We start from the raw sequence: 15,350 nt of genomic DNA, 5'->3' as shown, positions 1-15,350 counted from the left end.
GTACACGCATTCGGAGGCTCATTTGGAAAGAAATCGGTGCTCAAAGTAATTTTTATAATGTGAGCCTGCCAATTCCTGCATATACAAGCTTTTATATCAACGCAACAGAGCCTGTTTCAAATAGAGTTTACCAGAGCAGGTCTTGCGCAACCTGCTTAGGGGCCATGCCTCTTAGCCCCGCCCACAACTTCCACAGCCCCGCCCATCCAAAGAGGTGACAGTTCCCCCCAATATATTTTTTCCATTTCCAGCGCTGATAGTAGTACAGAGGGGTATTTCAAAATAAAACAAATAAAGCTTGAAAAAAACAGGAAGCTATTAGTAGTAGATGGCTTCACACCCAACAGTGAGAGTGTAATTGGGGTGACTAATGTTCGGTGCAAAACAATGACAAGAAGGTGACTATTACATATTTTCTTGCACTGTATGTAAGTCTTGATAGTATAGTTGGAAAACTCAGAGGAGATGGTTTAGTTTCACGCTACTTTGCTGGTAGTTGTAATCTTCCATTCAGGATGGGGAAAATAAAGCCCCAATCATACAATTTTGACTCAAGATGTATAATATATATATTGTCAGCCGGGTTTATTGTGTGATTTATCTGCGTTTCATGTCAACCCTGTAAAATGAAATATTATTTGTATGTGTTTTACACTTTTTACAAGCCTGTAATGTTGCTTCCATGATGACTGCACCGTTAGGCCACAGCCTCTACAGTGAACCTATCTATCAGGTCAATTTCCCTATCCCTAAGGAGGCAGTATTCCAGAGTATTTTTTCAATTTCCAGACGTATTTTGTGTACCCATTTCCATTACTGTTGGCAGCTGTGATTTTTTAAGCTACAAATAACCATATAACCCAATAAATTTCATTCAACTCAATTCAGTTCATCTGACCGATCAAGTTGCTCATCAGGCGTTTAGAGGCTTCTCAAAACTACATTAAGAAATTGAGTGTTATGCCGGTGTTATGTAATATTTGGTACCCCATACTGAGGATCGGAACTCTCTTACTTTGGTCTGCGATCTACAAAAGCAGCCGAAGACAGGGATACTAGATCGGGATACCAAATATTACATAACACTGGTTCCAATGTGAATGCGGAACACAGGCTAAACGGAAAAGGTTATCAGTGCTGCTCTTCTAAGGAAGATTGATTGACAGTACAGTCTGGCAGCGTACAAGATCAGATTTGCGCATATCTGAGTGAAAGGGGCTGGGTCAGTCAGTGCTGCCAGGCTGTTCACATCAGACTGTGCCTACGACGGGGGAAAGCAGGGTGCTAGGCTGTGCAAGAGTGCAATGCGTGGAGCAAGCAATGTGCTCGTAGCTGGCGCATTATGCAATGCATGCTAGAGAGTTGCACACGCAGCGCAACTCTTTCATCTCATTATGCTACCTCTCTCTACACTGGCGGATCCTCACAAAGCGGTGGCTGCTGCGTGTTGACGGTCAAAGTGAGTCCTATGCTTTGCTCAGCTGTGCTGATGTGGAGCTCTCCGTCCTTGGCTTCTACACGGCTCCTGCTGCCACGGGACCCCCCCTTCCCCTACTCTAAAAGAACTCAATTCCAGGTGTTACAGGAAATAGAGTCCCCATCACTAGACTCAACGTGACTTCTGCTTGAAGCCCAAGAATGCAGACTGTGTTTCACCTATGTCTGTCTGCAACTTGTAGCGGGGAGACGTGGCTTGGAGTTTCTGTGTGCTTGTTCGTCCTCCTCTCACCCGGGAGCAGCATTAGATAGGCAGCTATTTCGAGACTGTCGACAGTGCCGTTTAGATCCTGAAGTTGGGGACTTGTCAATCATAAATAAGGCAAAGCCAAAATAGATAATATAAAACATGTTAATAAATACACACTTAAAGTTCTGTGGTATTTATTAACTAGAAAATGAAAAATAACAATTAATGTAATAACAAATAGGTAGATATAGAAGCGTACAGGAGCATGTCTACTTTAGCTATTTTAAACAATGTATCATTTCATTTGGAAGATGCATGGTATCTTTCCCATTCAAAGATGGCCGGCTTGTTTCCAGAGAGCTTCCTTAGAGGCAGTCATCCAAGATGGCTGCCTCCATGGAAGAGCTCACTCAAAATCAAAGAGCTCTGAGATGGGCAGGAATGGGTGGGATTAGTCACAGGGATTACATTGGCTAGGAGCAGGGAATGGGTGGGATTACAACTGGGTATCCCTCCTCAGATAACATCTCCACGGGAAAAGCATTCCAGACCCACTTTCAAAGCTCTTATGTTAATTACAATAGTTTCAGCTTTTAAGGTAGCGCTTTCAGCTCCACTTAATAGCCCAAACTAAACAGGACCTTACTTTGCACACCTGCCATACTCCTGATAATCTCAACTATTACTGATGATGAGGTGGATATTGAGAACAGTTTCCGTGTTTGTTTACTCAAAGCATTCTGGCACTCAATGACCCTGTAACAGAAAATGGCCAACACTCCAACCGGCCTGAGAAAGGCTCACTTGTTGCCAACAGTGTTGCTGACAATAGCCAATTAATAGCGTTAAGACTAGTCTCACTAAGAAACCGAAGGCGAGCTGCGGCACCAGTCTTTCCTTTTGTTTCTTAATGAGAGGAGCTGGCCCACAGCAGGCAGCCCATTTAGCCAAAGAGCTGCATTTTTAAAGGGCTGCCTTCAAGTTTCAGTGCTTCTGATTAGAAAAAAGGAGAGGCATTGGCCCATGCCTCTACTTTTTTCAAATCAGAAGTGCAGACACCTACGGTCCGCCCTGTTATCATGCAGCTCTTTGGCTAAAACGGCTGCCTGAGAGGGTCGGCGTATCTGTGGCTAGTCGGGTGGAGGTGAGGCCAAGTAGAGCACCAGCTCGGTAACCCTTTTGTAGACTGCCGGGGCTAGCCTGGCCCACGTAATGTCTGGGGTATAGATAGGCATTTGCCAGGCACTGCTATCATACACCAAGGCAATCATACCATTTGTCAGTTGTGCCAACGTATGGCCAGGTTGTGTGGTGTGGGACACTCCCAAGTGTGTTGCCCCTTTAAGGGGATGTGTCCCTCCCCTGTGTATTGCCCTTTTAACATGGGCCATGACTGTGTCATGGCCCAAGCTAATAAAAGGAGTCTCTGCTTACATGGGCACCAGAACGGCTGCAGACTCCTGAAGAGGAACGCCTGAGTCCATGTCTCATTTATGTAGGCCTGCAGGCCTACAAGTGGGGGCACCAGCCTGCTTGCCCTGATGCCGTGGGACCCTTGTGCCAGTATGGTGGCAGAGGTCCGCATGGTCAGGGGCGTGGCACGTGCTGCTCCATCTCCCGATTGTGCGGGTGTCCTATAGCACCATGGGGCCCGCTGGATGTCCAGAGCAGGCACCAACCCCCAGAGGCACTGGGCCTCCGGATAGTGCTGATGTCCATAGCACTATGGGGACCCGCCTGATGTCCACAGCAGGCCCCCTGTAACATTGGCAACGAGGAGTGAACCCCCGGAATGTGCCGTTCCCCTGCTGTCCCTCAACTTTGTTGTTTTTTGTACTTCCGCAAGGGGAAGGAAGAGAAGGGACAGAGGAGTAGGAGTGGCAGTCCATTGCCGTGGTGTTGAGAAGTGCAGGAGAGCCCTGGAATGCTTCACCCCGGCCGCGACCCTCATTTACAAGGGTGCTCGTGCAGCCGGGATCGGAGCGTGGTGGCACCCTGGCGACATCCGCAGCTCATGCGGCATCCACAGCCGCAAAGGAGAGGAAGAGCTGTGCAGACAAGGGGAAGGAAAAACGTTTGCTCTTGCGGGCTCACGACTTTTCCATACTTTCTTGTGCAAAACGTTTGCTCTTGCGGGCGCACGGTTCGTTGGGAAGAAGATCGGTAAAAGAAGCTCGGCACATGGCGAGCAGGAGCAGCAAGGCGGGGCTAACAGCTCGCTTGCGGAGAACGAAGAAGCAGATACATTTCCCCGGACCGTTGCCTGAGTAACAGGCAAGCCTAACGGAGGGGCACGGCAGCCAGGGAACAAAAGCACAAAGCAGAGAGGGGATTTAAAGGGGCAGACACGCAAGGGGAGCAAAGAGAAGAGCAGGCACAACTCGCCTTAAAGGGGCAGGCGAAATAGCAGCTGGCAGAAAAAATTGACCTTAATTTGTGAATACAATCCAAGTTAGGGTTGTGCTTATTACAAAGCAAGAAAACAAAAGCTGAGAAGCAACAAAGAGGGCACTACTGCATAATCACAGGACAAAGGAGGGGAAAGGTCAACCCTGCAGAAAGAAGGAATTCCGACAAGAAGGATGGCAGAAGGAAGAGCAAAAAGGGCCCATGAATTCGCCGAATCGGCAAAGAAGGCGGGGAAGGAATATGGGGCACAATGGGTGCTGAAGATAATGCAGAAGGAAGAAAGGGCAAAGGCAATGTCACATTTGCTGTTCATAGAGCCTAGCAGCAGCGAAGGAGAAGACGAGGTGCCGCAAGGACAGAAGAGGAGGAGAGAGGAGCAAAGGAGATCGGAGGAGCAGCCAGAGGCACCAACCAAGAAGAGGAAAAGAAAAGAGAAAAACAAAGGTACTGTGAATAATGATGTGGGGAATAAAATTGTAAAAATGTTTAAAAATTGTGTCACGGTTTCGGGTAAGTCGCCCAGAACCAAGGGCAAGAAGAGCAGAAGTAATAAGGGACCCAGGGAGGAGCAGCAGGGGAATTCTTCAACTGAGGGAGAAAGCAGTGATGATGAAGAAAGGGATCACTTGAGGGCTTGGGTAAAATGGAGAGGGGTGGTGAGCAGGGAGAAGCAGAGAGGGGCATGTGGGGTAGGGGCAGAACCCAGAGAAACCCCGGTCCCGGCACCACAGGGGGCACCAATAGAGCCAAACACAGGAGAGGTACCGCAAAGGACCAATCCACAACCGGTGGCTCCAATAGGGGCACCAGCGGCACCAGTGGCAGGGGACCCGCTGCAGGGGGCGGCACCACCAGTGGCAGCAACGGAGGTTGGGGGACCAATCATGACGAAGTATGGCAGACCAACCATGGGTAAAGATGCACAGGGCCGGTCAATGAAGGCAATGGCTTGGTATATAAATGACAAAGTAAAGGAGAAAATATGGAGAAAGGAATTAATTGATATTTACACTTTGCTAGATTGTCAAAAGAGAGGGATGAATGTGGCACTGGAGGACATAAAGGAGGATGAGAAAAGCCTACTAAAAAGGGGGCCAGTAGTAAGGAATTTTGACAACTGGATGGCAGCCTTTAATATAATGTCCACAATTATACTGCAGAAATTCCCAGAAGACGGGGTAGCATTAGTTGCGTATCAGCAGAGGGTGCTGAAAGTGCACACAGCATTCGGGGGAGACGCATGGCAGGAGTATGATCACGAGTTCAGAAAGGAGATGGACTGCTTTCCAGATATGGGATGGGATGAGGAGAATTTTAATCTCTACATATTTAATGTACTGAAGGAGAAATGGGAATCCAAGGAGCGAAGCGCAGGAGGGCAGCAGAGGAGGCAGTATTGGCAGAATGAGTACAAATCTGATTATAGATACAATAACAGGAGATATTAATACAGCTATGACAGAAATAGGGACCAAAGTTTTCAGAGCAGGAACTATGGGTCACAGAGAGGGTGGCAGAGCAGCCTGCCCCCAACCACGCAGGGGGGAGGCAGTGGGAGCACGGGGGCAATACGGGCAGAACCAGGACAATGTCGGAATTTTGAGAAGGGAGTACCCTGTAGCTGGGGATGGAAGTGCAAGTTCAGCCACAAGTGCGAGAGATGTAAGGGTGACCACAGCAGCTCCAAGTGCACAAGGGCCACAGCTCCAAGCAGCAGGAGAAATGAGAAGCGAAACTAGGAGCTGGGACGAGAAGGGAGCCACACCAGTAAAAATTGAGAGGATGGAAGGGTGGCTCCAGAAATACCCAGACCAAGAAGCAGCAGATGTGATCAGGCAAGGTTTTAGAGAAGGCTTTAACATCCCGTTTCCCGGACAAGGAACGCAGGACATTCCCAAAAACCTAAAGTCTGCTACCGAGAACAGGGAAATAGTGTCAAAGAAAATCCAAAAAGAGGTAGAACTGGGTAGGGTTGAGGGACCTTTTGCAGCCTTGCCATTTGAAGAACTTATATGCTCTCCACTGGGGTTAGTGCCAAAAAAGGAGGAAGGGGAATACAGGCTAATCCACCACCTATCATACCCCCCCAGGGGCCTCAGTGAATGACGCCATTGCACAAAGCGATGCAACAGTATCATACTCAGATTTCGAGGAGGCAGTAGAACTAGTCAGGAAAGCAGGAAAGGGGGCATGGATGGCAAAGGCAGACATTAAATCAGCATTCCGGCTGTTGCCAGTCAACAGCAGATCTCAGAGGTGGTTGTGTATGCAGTGGGAGGGGGAATACTTCATCGGCAAATGTCTTCCTATGGGTTGCGCCATTTCATGTGCATACTTTGAGAGGGTAAGTTCATTTTTGCAATGGGCAGTCACAGAAGAGATGAGGGAGGCCAGGATAGTACATTACTTGGATTACTTTTTATTTGTAGGGCCCAAAGGTTCAAAACTATGCAAGGCAACTAACTATGCATGGATAAATTTGTGGAGATAACAAGCGAGTGGGGTTTTCCGCTGGCAGGGGAGAAGACAATGGGCCCAACACAGATTATCCAATTCCTAGGGATAGAAATTGACTCAAGCCTGGGGGTGTGCCGGATCCCAGAGGACAAGGTAACAGATCTACTGAAGACAATAAAGGAGCTACAGGGAAGAAACAAAGTGACAGTGAGAGAATTACAAGCGCTAGCAGGAAAGCTAAACTTTGCAGGGAGGGTCATACCACAGGGGAAAGTGTTCCAAAGAAGCATTGAGCTGAGAACAAGAACGGCCACAATGGGGCACCACAGAGTCAGGATAGGGGGAGGAATCAAGAGAGACCTGGAAGTGTGGGCAGATTTCCTGAGCTACTTCAATGGGTCAGTGATATGACGCTCACCCATAAACGAGGAAGGTAAAAGGGTGTTGTTCACCGATGCAGCAGGTGGTCTTGGTTTTGGCGCAATATTGGGGAGACAGTGGTGTGCAGAGAAATGGCCAAAAACATGGCAGGTGGCGGAATGGACAAAGAACATAACGCTGCTGGAACTCTTCCCAATCTGGGTAGCATTGTGCGCATGGGGGGAAGAGCTAAGAAACAAGGAGTTGGCAGTATGGTCGGATAACATGGCAGTGGTGCACGTGTTAAATAAAGGAAGTGCGTCATGCCCAATAGTGTTGAAATTGATGCGAGCAATCACCATGGAAAGCCTAAAAATGAATACATGCATAAGGGCGAGGCACATCGCTGGAGAAGCAAACGTGGTGGCTGATGCAATATCTAGTTTTCAGTGGGAAAGATTCAGGGAGCTGAGACCGGACGCCGACAGGGAAAGAACGCCCACGCCGCAGAAGGCATGGGCCCCGTTGGAAACACTGGAAAGACACTGGAAAGAACGGTTGGCTACAAGGTTGACTCTAAAGAAGTGAGAGAAGCACAGGGAACGGAACGGGTCATTGACAAACTGACCAGGAACGCCCTAACATACAAAACGGGTAAGCAGTACGAAAGGCATGTAAAAGATGTGTTGGTGGAAGCAGGAGTGCAAGATGTGGGGAAAATTTCAACCGAAAAAATGTGTGAATTCCTGGAAGGGGCATTTGCCAAAGGGAGAAAGAAAATATGGGCGGCAGCACACCTAGCGGCGGTGGCACATACCACAAAAGTGGTGGGCATACCGGATCCAACCGACAGCCCTAGAATAAAATATGCTGTGAGAGGTTGGGCTAAATTGGAGGGGAAGAAACCAGACAGCAGAAGGCCACTGAACTTTGGGAAGCTAATAATTCTGTTAAAAGTGTTGCGAAATACATGCAGCAGCATATACGAAATTGCGTTGTTCGGGGCAGCATTCGCGCTGGCATATTATGGGGCTTTAAGGGTAGGGGAGCTGGTGGCCAGTAATAGGGTGGCAGGAAATGGCCTGGCAAGGAGGGATATTAGTATGGGAAGCAAGGGGATGTCTATAATGATAAGGAAATCTAAAACAGACCAAACGGGGAGGGGGAGAGCAATAGACCTCAATTGCATCAAAGAGAAGGACCACTGTCACAGATGCATCACCCAAGAATTCCTAGATCTCCGACCAGAGGTCGACGGGCAGCTATTAATACATAGGGACGGCAGCGCACTCAGCAGGTACCAGTTTCAGGCGGTATTAAAACAGGCGGTGGCCAAGGCAGGATGGGATCCGGCCGAATTTGGAACACACTCATTCAAGATAGGGGCTGCAACCTCTGCATGGGCGGGGGGCTGGGGGCAAAAGGAGTGAAAAGGATTGGGGGGTGTAAGTTGCAATGTTTTAAAAAAAACATAAGGGAGGAACTGATATGAACGCTTATCTCCCCCATTTCCATAGAGACAGGACCCTACAAATCGGCATAGATAGTGGGGCACTCCTTCGTGACCCGGGCGGGCAGGTGGCTGGAAGAAGTGAAGCAAGGACTACATTTCAAAAACACAATTACATCCTGGTGGGGCCTCCCGGGGATGCACTGGGAGGACATTCACGACAGGCTGTCAGACCTGATAGGTTTCAGGGACCCCCCCCCCCGACGTACCTGGTTATACACCTCGGGGGGAACGATCTGGTGAGCACAAATAGGGGAAAGTTACAGAGAAACATTTGCGAGTCGCTACATAGCATAGCCCACAGTTGGTGGAAAACTGAAATCTTCATGTCTGAGATAATACCAAGAAGGGTCTGGTATGGTGCACAATCGAGATAGCCAGAAAGTAATTAAATAAAGCAGTGGAAAAGTACTGCAAGAGCACAGGCCTACACTTCATAAAACATGGCCTGTGCCAGAACAATCCGGAAATGTTTCACCAGGATGGGGTGCACCTATCAAGCAAGGGGATGGGGGTTTTCTCTGACAACATTTTTAGGGCACTCCGGGAACGGGGTTGTAGGTAGGGTGCTTTTGGGGGGGACCTGAGCGGGCGCGAATAGCACCCCCTCAGGTGTGGCGGCATGTGCCTAGGAACGAAGGCCCAAGGGTAACAAGGACTCGGGAGAAGCCTTGGGCAACTCCGAAACTGGACACAAGGTGCCCAAAAGCATATGGCTGTGTATTGGTTTTGTTGTTATGTATTTTCTGTAAGAAAATAAAATGCCTACGGCCTACAATTTTTCCACAAACTTTTTTTTTGGTCTGTGATGTTATTACTTAGGTAGGGATCTGGTAATGAGAGCAAAGCGAGCCCACACTACTCAGCCTATGTAACACCTCCCGCCTGTGGAGAGAGAGGTATGCTGCCCCCACTCAGGGGAAAGAAAGAAGAGGTGAGCGGAGGCGGCCTGTGCGACAGTGTGGAGGTGGAGCCCTAGCAGTGATTTCCCTGGCCGCGGCCCTCTGAGGAGGGTGCTTGTGCGGCCAGGGTGGGAGTCGCCCACACCCCCCTGGGGTGAAAGATAAATGCTCCGGTGCTGAGCAAGAAGAAGTGGAGTGCCAGCCTCCACCCCACCGGAGGCAGCGGTGTGCCGCAAGATATATGGAGGGGAGTCCACGCCCTTCCTGTGGCAAGGAAAGAAGCGACTACAAGAACAAATGGGGCGGCAGCCGATGCAACAAAAAAAGGGGAGACCAGGACCCTGCTGGCAGACCCTCCCTGGCCGCGGGCCTCTGTAAAGAGGGTGCTTGTGCGGCCAGGGCAGGGTCAGCCCGCAGCCCCCTGTGGGCCTCACAGCCCCTGTGACAACTGCTGTCAAAAAGAAGAAATATATCTCCTGCGGGAGACGGAGGTAGTGTGCGTGTGCACCGCCCCCCCCCCCCCCCTCCCGCAAAGCACAGAAGTAGGTGGATTCTCACCCCGCCAGCCCAGCGGGAAGGCAGAAGCCTACCAGAAAGAAGGGAGAGAGAGTGCCTGGACCGGGGCGCACTGTGCCTGCGGCAAATTCCAGCTGCTGATCCAGTCAAGGTGAAGATGCAAGCAGCTGTTTGAGTTGGGCAAAGGAAGGAGAGGCCCCCTCATGCCCCTCTCAAGCCGCCGAGCCTATGATCCCGGGCCAATGTGGCAGTGAGTTGACATGCTCTGTGTTCGGAGCTTCAAGGAGAAATGAAGAGTTGAGCAGCAGCGCAATTGAAACAAATGTGTATGGGCACCCCCACTGACAAATGGGCCACCCGGCGGTGCAACGGAAGCGCTCCATGCCGGAGTATGATTAACACAGAGCAAATGACTCTCTGTGTGTTCCCGGGCCTCTGGCGGTGTAGAATGCAGTGCTCCGTGCCGGAGCAAAGAGGAAAGTAAAAGCCCCAGCAAAGACCCTGGCCAAGTGGCAGTGTCATTATGCTCCGCGTAGGAGTGTAAATGACGGTGTACAGGGCCCTCTACAGATCCTGGGCCCGGCAGTGTGTGGCAGAGTGCCCCAAATAGGGGCAATGAAAACCAATCAAAATGCCCATCTGGGCAAGGCTAAGAAGGTGCTCGTATCATATGAGCAATGATGTCTGACCCAAGAAGGTGCTCGTATCATCTGAGCAATGATGTCAGACCTGCAGTGAAACTGACATTTGTGCTCCATGTCGGAGAAGTGGAGACGAAAGGACTTGCTTGCACCTAAAGGAGGCAGGTGTCAACGAAGCAGAGTGTTCCAGCGCATTCAAAAGTAAAGTAAATTGCTCCTTACCAGCACAGAGGTGAAAGTGGAGGCAAATGGTCCTCAGTACAATCCCGGGCCAGCCGGCGGTGACTGGTAATGTGCCTGTCCAGGAGTCAATATGGACACAGGGGGCAATCGTTCCCAGAACACACTGCTGTGGCAGAAGAAGGAGCTCCTCAGGATTGGGAGCATTCCTTTGGACAGATCATGGGAAAGTGCACTGCAATGCTGGAACAGGGTGCTGCAATGCTGGAACTGGGTGCTGCGTTGCAGGCCCCTTGGTGAAATCTCAGGGCAGAGTGAACGTGGATGGTACAGCCTAGAGGCCCTGTCCCGCTGCCTGTCCCACATTCCATCACAAAGATGGGAGCAATGACAAGTGCTCCATAAATGCGCAGCAGGCAGGGAATGCAGGTGGTTGTCTGCTCGCACTGCTGTGGCTGCAACACCAAGAGTGGCCCGCAGCTCCGTTGGGAAATCTGGGCCTCCGGCGGTGAGCATCTGAGCGTTCCGGACTCCGGGCTGAGCAGAGGTAAGCCCTGGTGAGATCCCGAGCCAGAGAGGTGGTGTTACGTGAGGGACTACTGCAAATGGGGATGAATGTTTGTGAGGCTGCCTGATCTCCACGGAACATCAAACCAGGAAAGTGCTGCCCCACTGACAGTAGTCTGGGCCAGCCCAATGCCAGGTGCCCTGCTCCCTGCACCACTAGGCCATGCCATTGAACAGGACGGTGGAACTGACACATAAGAACTCTGCAGGCTGAGGACTGCAGGAAAAGAAATCATGACACTGCGCAAGCCCATGGGTGTCCCTCCGCAATTTGGTATGCCATGACCAAGTAAGTGCAAGGCTGCTACCTCGCGCGCGCCCTGACTGACCCAGTACCAAGATACCTCCCACAGCCTGGGGTGCCTCGCTCCTGCAGAGCGGGTTTTGTAAATGTGCAGGTCAGTGGTGCTGAAATGAAGGAAATGGCAAGGACCGGACAGCCTGCCACCAGTGTCGCCCTGCACAGCTAGCACGTGGCCTCATCATTCGGCCGCTGGTGTGGGTTTTGCACTGTTGGCGGCACTACGCCAACGACTCCTGCCTGGGGGAGCTGTATGAAGAGGTGGCCCTAACACTGTTCCTCCATCGACACCCTGCCCCATGGTCACACTAACGCTGGTGAGTGCCCTCTGCTGTCTTCCTGCCCACACTCCTGCCTGGGGGAGAGAACCAAGCAGCAAATGGCCTCATCGCCCTGCCACTGCTGTGCACCCTGCTGGGCCCGCCATTCATGGACCAGGCCAATGTGGCCCTGGATACGATCCCTGCAAATCCCGAGCTGGGAACGCAGACCTCAAGCTCACTGCGCAGAAGAAGAGCTAAGAGCAAGAGAGGGTTGCAGCTCTTCCCGAGTGCTTGTTCCCCCTCCTGTGCACCTGAAACATGGTGGCAATCCCGATTGGGGAGGGCATGGGCAAGAAAGGAGGGGTGAGTGATATCCTGTCACTCCAGAACCCATCAACATCATTTGGTGCAGCCTAGATGCCCAGTCACCCGCGTCTCGCTGACTGCCCAACGTCAATGGACCGACCGAGCCTGACCATGGTGCAGCTTGGATGCCCTTATATCCACATCTCGCTGCCTACCCCAACATCAATGGACTAAGCCGATGTGGCCCCTGGTGCGGCTTTACCGGCTGTGAACTGTAACATCAACTGACCTGGACCCGGGAAATGGCTATCCTGAATAGACGCTAATGGAAAGTGAACTGGTCTCCTGCAGTCCTGCAATTGCTTTAAGAGGACTCCGTAAATACATGTTGTGAAGCGGTGATCCCGCAGTTGCTAGGTGTGCGCTATAGGGTGCCGGCAGCTAACAATGGCGTCACTCAGTGGTTGCAAGTTCCACACCTAAGGTTAATAAAGGGTTTTGAAATATGTGGCCGAACTGCCAACATTCCACCGGTGGTTCGCCAACCGCGACTGTCATCCGCAGGTTACGTGTAGAGTGTATTTATTTGTGTAGTATGTTTATGGCCATGTGAGCCATGTGTATAACCGTGGCATATCCTATCTGTTGTTTGATCCTATGATTATGAGGTAGCCTAAACAGGGGGATGGGATGGTTTATATTTTAGCAACATTTGTTTGTTTGTTATGAAAAAGGAGGAGTGTGGTGTGGGACCCTCCCAAGACTGTTGCCCCTTTAAGGGGATGTGTCCCTCCCCTGTGTATTGCCCTTTTAACATGGGCCATGACTGTCATATAAAAGGAGCCTCTGCAGACACGTGCAGCACCTGTGCAGAATCCCACCAGAGGTCTCTTCAAAAGGTGCAGAACAAAGCCCTGAGGATAGCGACTGGAGCCCCACATGCTACGATTACTACAAATCCTTTTGACCTGCAGACACAGCGCCCACCCTGTGAAACCATCTCTACTGTGACAAGAACACAGATCAAGAAGCATTTCAAACCACGACTACACTCTCAACCACAGAAATTGGAGTAATGAGGCACAGCCTCGGTATCCAACATCTCCCACTGACAGATCAAAACTGTCAGCAAGACAAAGTTCTTGCGAAGCCGACGTGCACCAGAACGGCTGTAGACTCCCGAAGAGGAACACCTGAGTCTGTGTCCAATTTATATAGGCCTCCAGGCCTACACGTGGGGGGCACCGGCCTGCATGCCCTAATGCCGTGGGACATTTGTGCCAGTATGGTGGCAGAGGTCTGCATGGTCAGGGGCATGGCACTCGCTGCTAGCACCCCCGATGGTGCTGGTGTCCCATAGCACCATGGGGCCTGCTGGATGTCCAGAGCAGGCTCCAACCCCCAAAGGCACTGGGCCTCCAGATAATGCTGAAGTCAGTGGGCACTATGGGGACCCACCGTGTGTCCATAGCAGGCGCCCTGTAACAGGTTGTACAACATTGGCAGTGCTTGGCAAATGCCTATCCCATGCCTCCAAAAAACAACCCAAACTGTTGGCTTTGCCAATGCTTGTTGACCCTATAATGGGCAAGGAAAGTGTTTATGGTACTTATAGGGCCAGGCGTGCAAGCTTCGCATGCCGCAGAAATGTCAGGACTTTTGATTTTCAAATGTAAGCAGATCTGATCTACACTCACAAGAATGAGGCATGAGTCCACGGGCAGCGCTATGAGAAGATTCATTATTTATGTGGTCTTGAATTTCGAATCCTGATAGCCAAAAATATACATGATAACTGTATGTACTTTACAAGAGCACAAAGGGTAGTCATTTTTTGCTTAATTAAATATGCATAAATACGTTAACATTATGCTCTCTCCTCTCTGCAGCCAAGATTAGCAAAGGTGCAGCGGGTGTTGTTTGATATTCTGTTCCCTATGCAAATCGTGAATACATACTTGCCAACATTCTGTGACCAAAAAGATGTAGGATTTTTGAAGTTTCAAAAATTAATAATTCCCATAACAATGACATAACGGGAAAATACATAACATACATTGTTGGCGCCATTGGAGCATTCTAAAATACACAACCCATCAAGCAGCACAATATGGAAAGATGTTCAAATGTTAAAAATGTATAATTCTGAATGGTAACTTAACACCAAATTCAATTACCTAACTTCACAGAAGGTAATTACACAGAGCTGGTGGGCAACGTTTGCCACTGCTCCGTAGCATAATTCCGGGCAATACATATTTATTGCAAGTTGAACACTACATGGTGACTGATACCCTCCTCAGTCTGATAAGCAGATGCTGTGTGATGGTGTTACACTCTGCCACTTGCCTTCACTGCTGGTTCACTTAAGGGTTGTCCTGGCCAAAGTGCAGGACAGAGTCAAGTAGCTGTCAGGTCAGTGGATTGGTCTGAGCCCAATCAAAGTAATCACCTACCAGCCCACTGTACAGACAGACTAATTAATGTGTTGCATGCATTGTCCTGCAGCCCAGCCCGCCTTATAGTCACATAAATTACTTGCCACTTTAAAAAGCAGTAGGATCTGTCACTGAAATCTGTAGGTGGTAGGACTGCTTAAAAAGCTGAGGCGGCGCTGCAAAGATCTGCTTTCACTTTCGATTCCCGTTTTACTTTACTTCGCCCCTAGGAGGTGATTTCGAGAACAGGACACGCCCCTGGCGTATTTTTATTTCTGCCGTCAGAGCCAAAACTCTCGCCAAACGCCCACAGTTTGTTGGGCCCCTCCCGTTTCGCAGACCATTTTCTTTAATACCTTTCGTTCCTCATGGCCACGCGCCATTTACCCTCTCTAGTCCCTGATGCTCGAGAAGCCACAAGTCACACCTGTCCCCGCGCCATTTTCCACTCCAAAAATTATCTCACCCCACTTTCTCTCTTCCACTCACCTCGACAGTCGACGCTTTAGTACAAATTGGCAGCATGGCAGACGTCACTTTTCCTGTTTTGGCCTCAAGTGAAGAGACGTTGAGTGAAAAACATGTGAAGGCGTTACACAGACACCTATCCCTCCGTAGGAACGGAGGCGGGGACTGCGAGCTGACCCAACTCTGCCCAACCGAGTGTAGGCTCTTCTTTACAAAACAAGAAGGTACGTTTGCTTGTATGCATCCGATGTGTGTGTGCTGTGCGTAACGTGGGCTATCTCAGGAGATCTTCAGACTTAACAAGAAAAGCAAATGAAATCTAGTATAATAAAACATCTCACCCGG

General features: G+C 50.1%; 1 protein-coding gene across 1 annotated transcript in view; it reads left to right on the top strand.

Moving 5' to 3' along the window:
• The first annotated feature begins 14,806 nt into the window (after nt 1-14,806).
• Nucleotides 14,807-15,350, top strand: part of LOC138580848 (up-regulator of cell proliferation-like) — a 420,253-nt gene continuing 419,709 nt past the window's right edge. Inside the window, 1 exon segment of the mRNA XM_069651719.1 lies at nt 14,807-15,229. Within this exon segment, the coding sequence (XP_069507820.1) occupies nt 15,061-15,229 (169 nt within the window). The 5' untranslated portion in view covers nt 14,807-15,060.

The sequence above is a fragment of the Ambystoma mexicanum genome, chromosome 3p, assembly GCF_040938575.1.
Source record: "Ambystoma mexicanum isolate Mex_15411 chromosome 3p, UKY_AmexF1_1, whole genome shotgun sequence".
Lineage (NCBI taxonomy): Eukaryota > Metazoa > Chordata > Amphibia > Caudata > Ambystomatidae > Ambystoma > Ambystoma mexicanum.
This window is presented reverse-complemented; position numbering and strand designations above follow the sequence as displayed.